Here is a 10,706-nt window from a genome sequence, read left to right on the forward strand (position 1 = left end):
CTGTCTTTAAAAAAAAAAAAAAAAAAAAATGAATATCAGTATTGCTGAAAATTCCTATAACACTGGATAAAACTTTAAATGAAAACACGAATAACTGACTTTGGGAACCGTAATTGTAGAAATTTTGTTTTTCCAAAAACAAAGTAACCTTGGTTCCCAATACAACCAGAATTTTGATATTCCTTGGACTGCATATCTGCTAGAGGAAGATTAAAGAGCAGCAGCCAAAATGGTTAAACATCAACCTGGATGTTGAAGCACTGATCTAAAAACAATATAAAACCAAGCTACCAAAATAAAATAAAATGTAAAAAATGTTTAAAAATGTGAATATTAGTATTGCTGAAAATTCCTAGAATACTGGATAAAACTTTAAATAACATGAGCTGTGACTTTGGGAACTGTAATTGTAGAAATTTTCTTTTTCCAAGAACAGGAAAGTAACCTTGGTTCCCATACAACAAGAATTTTTATATTCCTTGGACTGCATGCCTGCTGGAGGAAGATTAAAGAGCAGCAGCCAAAATGGTTAAACGTCAACCTGGATGTTGAAGCAGTGATCTCATGGACTTTTTCTTGGTTAGAATCGACCCATAAGCTTAAGATCAAAAGCCAAAGCCCCCAGTGGGAAGTTGTGCTCTATTTGGTGGGCCTTGAGGTCATCTCTGGCCAAATCAGCATCAACCTTATGGGAGGTCAGTCAGGTAGGAAGGGACTCTCCCCAAGATCTGATTTCTTAAGGCCACAAACTAGAGGAGGTCTCACAGTCAAATAATTCACATTTCTTGGAAAGAAAGAACAGGCATCAGTCGTGTCCATCAAAAGGGGACATTGTCCAGGAGTACCCTGGATATTTTTTGAAACTTATGCGTTGCTTCTTCATTTGAAAATATGAAAATAGAAGAGTAATGAACAAGGAATGAAGAAAAAATGGCTATCTGACCTAAACATGTAAGACTTACAAGAAATTAAGAAAGCGGACAAAACAGACAGAAAAAGATGAACAGTCATATTATCTGGAATGTAGTACTATGAAGACAAGTCAAGTACAGCAGAGAAAACAAAAGGTATTTTGGAGAGCCAACTGGAGAAAAAAATGTGTTAAGATATGTTAACCTGACACAAAGATAAGGTGGAGTGAGAATCTAGTGGCATCTGAAAGCTGGAAAGAGCTGAATGAGAGCTAGTGTCATGAACTTGGCTGTTTAACTGCCTTTTGTGTGAGAAAACACTTCAGAACTTTGAACTTAGGAACTTCCAACTTGTCTTGCACCAGGTTGCATGAACTCCATGGAGCAGGAATCTATTTCAATGAGCAGCTTTAAAACAAAACAAAACAACTTTAATATTTTTCATTTATATTAATGATACATTAAAAAATACAACAGTGCTAAAGTCCATCAAAGCAAACTGCACTGAAGGAAAATTAAACTTACCCAGAAGCGGGTTCAGAAGTTGAGGTACTTTTGGAAACTGAAATCAAAAGAGTTTTACATTTACAATAGCATATATGAAGAGTGAGACTATCAATGTAATACATGGGTCCATATGGTGTCTGATCAAAAATACTGAAATAAGTATCAGAAAATCAAAGAAACACAATTATATATACATACCATTCTCTATTATAACTTGGCAAGTATGAGTTTTACGTTGACTTAAGTGTTTAGCCATACGATCTAAGCCAGAAGAATCAGCTAGGAAATCACATTTAAGGCACACTAGAGTAATGCCCCTACGAAAAAAAAGAAGACAGTAAAAAATATTATCATTTATGAAAATCCATATGAGCTCAATAATTATTTTTCCATGTACTAACTTGATCTGCATTTTAGTCTCCACAACCGTCATTTTCCAACTTTGTTATATAAACTTGATATATCTAAAATGGTTCTCCAGAAAATGGCATTGCTGGCCGGGCACGGTGGCTCACGCCTGTAATGCCAGCACTTTGGGAGGCCGAGGTGCATGGATCACCTGAGATCAGGAGTTCGAGACCAGCCTGAACAATATGGTGAAACCTCGTCTCTACTAAAAATACAAAAATTAGCTAGGCATCATGGCGTGCGTCTGTAGCCCCAGCTACTCTGGAGGCTGAGACAGGGGAATTGCTTGAACCCAAGAGGCAGAGGTTACAGTGAGTCAAGATTGTGCCACTGCACTCCAGCCTGGGTGACAGTCAGACTCCGTCTCAAAAAAAAACAAAAAAAAACAAAAAAAAAACAAAAAACAAGGAAAAGAAAATGGCATCGCCACATTCAAATTATGCTAACATTTAGTGCTTTATAAATTGTCACCTCTCAACTTGTGCCTAGCTGAAAGCTAGGCATCAAGAGACTGAAAGCCCAGTCTCCCTTAACAACTTAAGTAATGTGTGCAAGTTATTACTTGCAAAGCAAGGATGTAATATTCATTCACTGAAATATATAAATATACATTTGCTGAGAACCTTCTTCACCCACACTGTACTACTAGGTATTATGGATACAATAGTAACCAAAAAAGGTATAGTCTGTGGATTCTGCAATCTAGTATCTTAGTCAAATGAGGATAAACTTAGAAATGTGAAGGTTTTAAAATCATGTAATTATCATTATCAGTTTATTAACAAAGCATACATATACTTTTGAAGTTCATCAGATACTTTAAACTTAAATATTTCACCTGTATAGGAAACCAGTGGCATACCTTGGATTGACTTCTCTAGTTTTAACAACCTGTTGTGGATTTACACCTAGCCAGAACTCCTGCACATCAAAAATTATCTTCACAAAACTGGAATCATGTGCTTTACCCATGAAATTTAGGGGGAAAAGTCTCTCTTATGATGCCATTTCCCTAAAACTGGAGCTCAAATTTCTAGTTATCTCTGACTCTCTTCTTACACAAAACATTCAATATTTCAAACATTTTATGATATTAACAATTTATTGAGTACTTACTCTATGCCAGTCTGAGGGTTTTAGACGTATTGTCTGATCTAAATCTTACGGCAACCCAAAGAGATAGGTGCTGTAATTATTACCCTTTTACAGAGGACAGAATTAGTTTCAGTGATCTACTGAGGCCAGGATCAGGTTGGAAATTGAGCCCTTTGATTCTGAAGCCCATGCTCTTAAACATGATGTGATACCACCTCACCATCTTAGCCCAGGGCTTTATTAAGTAAGTCTTAACCACTACAATAGCCTTAACCAGTCTATGTGTCTCATGCAGCTACAACTCATCTTGTATACTCCTCCAAAGTGATCTTCCTTCAGCACCCTTGATTCTACTCAAAACATCAATGGCTTCCCCAATGTCTTCCAAAAAAAATTAAGCCCAAACTCCCTAGGCCTTGTTTTCAAGGATTCAACAATCTGGATCTAAGTTCAAAACTATCTCCCCAGACTGATCTTTTTTTATTTTTGGAATGGAGCCCCACTCTGTTGCCCAGGCTGGAGTGCAGAGGCACGATCTCGGCTCACTGCAACTTCCACCTCCTGGGTTCAAGTGATCCTCTTGCCTCAGCCTCCAAGTAGCTGCGATTACAGGTGCACACCACCATGCCCGGCTAATTTTTTTCTATTTTTAGTAGAGATAGGGTTTTGCCATGTTGGCTAGGTTGGTCTTGAACTCCTGACCTCAGGTGATCCACCCACCTCAGCCTCCCAAAGTGCTGGGATTACAGGCTTGAGTCACCGCGCCCGGCCACCTTTGATCTTAAGATACTATGCTATATGAACTTCGTGCTTCATCCAAATTTTACTCCTAGTTACTCCAAAATTACTCCATTGTGATTCAGAAGAATGTGTATAGTTTCTGTTTTTTCCTTTCTGAACTTCTATTCGTGTTATTTCTTCCAACTAGAATGCCCTTGTGCCTCTTAAGTAGAAACCTCTCTCCCCTTTGAAATCAGTATCTCTTATTGCACTTACTAGAAACCTCTTTGTATTACTGTAGTTATTTATGTTCACACCTTTTATCCCTTTAATAAATTGTACATTCCTTGAAGGTTGGTATAAGCCTTCTTCTTCATCACGGTCATCTGTATAGGACTTGCTACATTGTGTTATATATGATAGGTGCACAATAAATAACTAAAGAATGAATATTTCATTTTAACAAAATAGTAATTATGAAAAAATTGTTTATAGAAATATAAAATGCTATGTCCATACACAGATTTTTTTTTAAAATTTTCTGAGACTGAGTCTCACTCTGTCACCCATGCTGGGGTATAGTGGCGCAATCTTGGCTCACTGCAACCTCTGCCTTCCAGGTTCAAGCAATTCTCGTGCCTCAGCCTCCCAAGTAGTTGGGATGACAGGCATGCACCACCATGCCAGGCGAATTTTTGTATTTTTAGTAGAGATGGAGTTTCGCCATGTTGGCCAGGCTGGTCCTGAACTCCTGGCCTCAAGTGATCCACCCGCCTTGGCCTCCCAAAGTGCTGGGATTACAGGTGGGAGCCACTGCACCCGGCCCATACACAGAATTTGACCAATTTTCTATTTAGATGTGAGATCCACTCGAGTTGAAAAAAAAAGCGCCTCAGATCTTTCAAATCATATAGCTAATTTAAAAACTAAGCATACAATTGAGCTTGACCATCATGTGGTAAAAATCAAAGTGAAATCTCATTTTTAGAATTAAATCTTCTTTTCATTCCTTTTTTTTTTTTTTTTTTCCAGACCGGAGTCTTGCTCTGTCGGGCCGCGGCTGAGTGCAGTGGCCGGATCTCAGCTCACATGGGCAAGCTCCAGCCTCCCGGGTTCGACGCCATTCTCCCGCTGGCCTCAGCCTCCGGAGTAGTTGGGAGCCAGCAGGCGCCCCGCCACCATCGCCCGGCTAGTTTTTTGTATTTTTAGTAGAGACGGGGTTTCACCCGTGTTTAGCCAGGATTCGGTCTCGATGCTCCTGACCTCCGTGATCACACCCATCTCGGTCCCTCCCAAAAGTGCTGGGATTACAGGGTTGACCACCGTCTTTTCATTCTTATAAGCATTTTTCCAGTAAAAGGTAACACCTAATATATTTTACTCTTTTCTAATGCCTCGAATGTTTTAAAAATAGCATAAATTTTTTTTTTAGATGGAGTTTTGTTTGCTCTTTTGCACAGGCTGGAGTGAAGTGGTGTGATCTCGGCTCACTGCAACCTCTGCCTTCCGGGTTCAAGTGATTCTCCTGCCTCAGTCTCCCAAGTAGCTGGGATTATAGCCACCACGCCCGGCTAATTTTGGTAATTTTAGTAGAGACAGGGTTTTGCCATGTTGGCCAGGCTGGTCTCGAACTCCTGACCTCAGGTGATCCACCCACCTCGGCCTCCCAAAGTGCTAGGTTTACAGGTGTGAGCCACCGTACCTGGCCTAACATGAGTATGTTTTAAAAATACAATAAAAATTTCCTCTACGAGCTCTTGGTCCAACATTATCCACATAGTTCATTTTCAACATATACATTAACTTATTCAACAAATATTTACCAAGTGCCTACTATGTGCCAGGTACTATGTGCTGGCAAACATCTGTCAACATGAGCAAAATAATTAACAAAGGAAGATGGAGTCAAAAAGATATCAAAATAATGTAAAAAAAATAGATGTTTTAGTGGATTCTGAGCTAAGTGTATGTGGTGTAACCAATGGTAATTATCAATGCCTTTAGAAATATTTATCAGTACTTTTTTCTGTACAGTAAAAAAGTTATATATTTTAATTCTAAAAGCATTAAGAATTATGAAGGCTATATATTGATTTCAAGTATTATGGTATTTTCAAAAACTTCCTTCTATTCAGGTATGGTTGGAGAACCTTATTTTTGTTATTTTACAAACGCATATGCAAGAAGGTTTCATCTTAATGCTTGACACTACAGAGAGTTTAGTCAGAAATGATAGGCTATCTCTCCAACTTTGGTCTAAGGATATAATAAACAGAACTCTATCCTTTCCAAAGTAGGCACTCCAACATCAGTTTTAAAAAGTTACTGCAATATTTCAATGGAAAGAAAAACAAAAAAAGATCAATGATTACCTGAGAGTTCCTGAATGCTTCTTGAAAATACAAAACCGTTTACCTGGATGGTTGCTATGAGAGCTTGAGAAACATGAGACAAACAAGATTTTATTAATTTTATTATACAATGCCATATTAATTTTATGACATTTCAAGCCAATGCCTAATTTCTTAGTTTTGAATAAAAGATCATGATCTAAATAATAAAATGCTGTTGGTTATTGCTATAATCTGAATTTTTGTGTCACCCCAAAATTCATGTTAAAATCTTAACCCCTAAAGTGATGGTATTAAGAGGTGGGGCCTTTGGGAGGTGATTAGGTCATGAGGGCAGAGCCCTTATGAGATTAGTGCACTTATAAAAGAGATCCTAGAGAGCCAGTGTGCCCCTTCCACCATGTGAGGACGCAGTGAGAAGGTGCTGACTATGAGGAATGGGCCCTCACCCAGACACCGAATCTGCCGGCACCTTGATCGTGGACTTTCCAGCCTCCAGAACTGTGAGAAATAAATTTCTGTTGTTTATAAGCTACCCAGTCTATAGTATTTTGTTATAGCAGCCTGAATGGACGAAGATAGTCATCTCTGTTTAATGCAAGAATTTTAACTTACATTCCACTTTACCTGTATATTTTCTAATTACGTATTTCCCTGAGAATTTTCTTAGATGATCAGTATCTCACCATTAGTAAAAAAAAAAAAATGCTTGAGTTAAAAATGCATTGTCAAAAGTTTTTTTAACTATTATAAGAACAATTTAAAAGATATTTGATAATGTATTTTGCTATGGTAGAAATTGTTAAAATAATTATTTTTTGTTTCAGAGTCTTGCTCTGTCACCCAGGCTGGAGAATAATAATTATTCATTACATTTTAATCTTAGTATGTTTGGGGAGGGGGATAATCTGAATGATCCTGGAAGTAAACACTACTTGAGATAAATGCCATTGCTTAATTCAATATACATGAAACATTTAAAGAATCCTTTGCAATTACCAGAACTTTCAAAGAGAGCAAATTAAGGGAAGCAGAGCTCAAGAATTAAAACAATGCTTCTCCTATGCACAGATCAGAAAACCACTAATCAAACTTCAAAGCCAATGGTAATAGCTTTTATGCCTCCCTTTAAATTGATAAGGAAAGCTTTCCTGTGTAAGAAAACCAGGCAAGATTAGCCAGGATTAGCCTAGCACAGTATTACTCAAAGTGTGGTCCATGGACCAGCATCATCAGCATACCTAGAAGCTTGTTAGAAACACAAAGTTTAAGGTCTTACTACAAACATAGTGAACCAATCTCTGGCAGTGGGGCCCAGAAATCTGTTTTCCCAAGTTTTCCAGCTGATTCTTATGCAAGCTAGTTTGAGAAGCACTAGCCCTGTCTTGCACTGACAGACCCCACACAGCAGGTCAACAGTTACCCTCAGACCCAAGGTAACCATCACCAGCATACTATATATGCATGGGAAAATAAAGATTCTGGCTAGCTGTAATTCCAAGAAAATATCCTCAGAATAGGCACCATGGTGAATACAAAGAAACAGCTTCTCTCTCAGAGATAATAGAGACACATGTGAGGCAGAAGAGCGAATGTTACAGAACTCAAAGAAAGGAATGATTCCTATGACTGGCTGTGCTGATCAGATACTTCGTAGAGGGTGAAATGAGAGGGAAGGAGAGGAGCATTCCAGAGAATAATCAAGAACAAGAAAAAACTACTTTAGATACTGAATATGAAGAACCTATACATTGGGGAAGATAGATCAATTTTGGGGGCCTGTCTTCTCGCAATGGAGTTGGCATAGCCTGGGAATAAAGGTACTCAACCTCTGAGAAAATGAAGCCTCTGAACATACAGAACTCAAACCTATGACAAAAGTCCACACCGAGTAGGAGTGAGGGTACACCATTCAGAGGGAGGTACCTGAAGTAATGAGGCAAACAATGTGCCCTTGAAGTAGGGGAAAAGCAAAGGGACCTGTGAGGCTCTTAGAAGAGAAGAAGTGGAAGCTTTCAGTTCTAGATGAGGTTAACCATGAGTAAGAGCTCAATGTGTGTGATGACAGTGCAGGGGCTCACCAGAAATTAGGAAAAGGTTATGAAGGTAACTTTAGGTCAGTTGGGAATGTTTGGGGATAGAATGGGGCTGAAGGTTCTACAAGACAGTTGGTAAGCCTACGGAAAATGGGAGAGAGGAGGACAGAATGACACATGGGTTTAAGTAATGCCAAAAATGTTTTCCAATTTAATCCTCTATAAATTAGGGGCAGAATTAAAGCCTCATTAGGGCAGCCAAGTGTTTGGCACAGAATAAGAGAACAACATTACTCATAGCAGTGTACTAGGGGAAGGGTTGGCTAGGGTCTGCTTTAGAGAAACTGGGGTATAGGTGCAGAACCACTATAGCAGTGGAAGAGGCAGACTGGAATATTGCAGAAGGTGAACTCTCAGGAAGCTAGAATGTACGGTGGTAGATCAACAGAACTCAATGGGTTTCAAAAACTTGGGATAGTAAATTATTTCTAGCTGGTGCTCCATGTTTATGCAAATGATGCCCTGAAACAGTCAAGACTGAGCTCAAAGGGTACTGAAGTAAAAGTGGTTTGAATCCTAGTAAGAAACAGAGTTGGGTCTCAGGGAAACTCAGCATTGAAATCAGAGGATTTACAGTTGAAAGGTAAAAGAGAAAACTTAAGAATGGTTAAGGTACCAAGAAAGGGATTATAAGGGGACAAGAACAGTTGAAGGGAGAAAAGATAATTACATAGAGCAGGAGTAGCCAAAAGGAAAGAAGAAAAACGGTGGTAACAGTTTAACAGAAGTTGAGGAGTTCCAAAAGTAAGTGATCAAAAATGTCAAATACTCTGAAGAAGTCATAGAGGAGTAAGAATGAAAAATAATGAGTATATCCAGTGGTTAGGATATGACTGATAACCTTTAAAGGAGCAGCTTTAGCTGTATGTAGGTGGGGGCGGTGGGCGACACTCAAATCACAAAGGGTCAAAAAATGACAAACAGGCTAGTAAAGAATACTCTTTACAAATGTTGATGGTAAAATGAGGACAAGAAAACATGCAAAGTAAAGGCAGATTTTCCTCATCCTAAAAATATGCCTGAAAATATCTGCAGACACAATGAATGTGGTAGAGAGAAAGAGATGAACTGAAGGTCCAAAGTAATGAAATAAGGATGTGGAGGAAATGCAAGAGATGATGAACAGGGTTAACTTAAAAATAGTGGGACATGTCTGTTTTTTGAGATTAATGGCTGAAGGAAAAAAAACCTTGAGACACCAAAAGTTAATCTTGAGAAAACAAAAGTATGACCTCTGAGTAATTATTAGGCAAGGTTAACAACTGAGGGACTAGAATAAAATCTGACAGATGTTGTAGATAAAACAAAGCGGTATTTTTGGCTGGGCGTGGTGGCTCACGCCTGTAATCCCAGCACTTTGGAAGGCCGAGGCGGGCAGATCACGAGGTCAGGAGATTGAAACCATCCTGGCTAACAGGGTGAAACCCCATCTTTACTAAAGATACAAAAAAAAAAATTAGCCGGGCGTGGTGGCGGGCGCCTGTAGTCCCAGCTGCTGGGGAGGCTGAGGCAGCAGAATGGCGTGAACCCGGGAGGCGGAGCTTGCAGTGAGCCGAGATCACACTGTTGCACTCCAGCCTGGGTGACAGAGAAAGACTGCATCTCAAAAACACAAACAAGCAAACAAACAAAACACAAAGCGGTATTTTTAAAAGGGCAGGACCAAATTAAAGATCACGAATTCAGAGCTGACTGAATCCAGCATGGTATGGTAGTCTAGAACCGAGATAGGGATACATCAAAAAGGATAAAAGATGCAAAGATAGCAAGACTAAGTATGACTGAAGATACAAAGGAATTTAGGACAGAAACAAAGCAGCATTCAAAACAGAAGACCTTAAGGGTGTGGTTGGCTACAAAATTGAATTGATACTACTGGACTAGAAAAAAGGAGTCAAGACCCTGAAAGTCATGGGGTAATGAGAATTCAAAGTAAGTATTGTCTACAATGAGGTAAAATGGGACAGTGTTAAGAAAGGGGATACAACAAAGCAGAAAGGGATGTAAAGTGCTAGCACTAAAGAAGTAAAGGTATCATAAGGTCAGGCTGATCACCAAAGGGAAAAAAAACCCTGCAAGCCAGGTGCTGAAGCCATCAAAATGTGGGTGAATCCTTCAGAGTGGTAGCTGATTATGAGCAGAAAATAATATAGAGGTCTTTTGATAATCTGCAAGAAAACCACCTTCATTGGTTATACCTATTTTTTTTTTCTTTTTTAAAAATAGAGATGAGGTCTTGCTATGTTGCCCAGGCTGGTCTTGAACTCCTAGGCTCAAGCAATCCCCTCTCCTTGGCCTCTGAAAGTGTTGGGATTATAGGCATGAGCCATTGTGCCTGGCTAGTTATAATTTATTTCTAACTGAAAATAAATGGAACTATCTTAATTGGAATAATCAACTTTTGTATCTGGACACTTTTTGGTTATTTAAAATAAAATCCATTCTGAAAGAATAAGGCAAGCCCCTACGAATGAGGCTCAAATGAAAGGGGGGCTCTGAAGTCTTTCCCTTGTGTAGAGTACATCATAGGTGCTCAAATTAAGTTGAATCAATGCATGGAAAGGAATTCTAGCCGGGCGCGGTGGCTCAAGCCTGTAATCCCAGCACTTTGGGAGGCC

At 39.1% G+C, this 10,706-nt stretch overlaps 1 protein-coding gene across 1 annotated transcript in view; it reads right to left on the reverse strand.

Annotated features, from left to right (window-relative positions):
• The window catches only part of ZNF280C (zinc finger protein 280C), a 65,625-nt gene continuing 54,919 nt past the window's right edge, over positions 1-10,706 (reverse strand). Inside the window, exons 11-14 of the mRNA XM_017863978.1 lie at positions 6,014-6,076; positions 1,617-1,735; positions 1,437-1,473; positions 1-1,319 (exon numbers count right to left, since the gene is read on the reverse strand). Of these exons, the coding sequence (XP_017719467.1) occupies positions 1,304-1,319; positions 1,437-1,473; positions 1,617-1,735; positions 6,014-6,076 (235 nt within the window). The 3' untranslated portion in view covers positions 1-1,303. The remainder of the gene's footprint in view (positions 1,320-1,436; positions 1,474-1,616; positions 1,736-6,013; positions 6,077-10,706) is intronic.

Source organism: Rhinopithecus bieti, unplaced genomic scaffold (assembly GCF_001698545.2).
Source record: "Rhinopithecus bieti isolate Rb0 unplaced genomic scaffold, ASM169854v2 scaffold_75017, whole genome shotgun sequence".
NCBI lineage: Eukaryota > Metazoa > Chordata > Mammalia > Primates > Cercopithecidae > Rhinopithecus > Rhinopithecus bieti.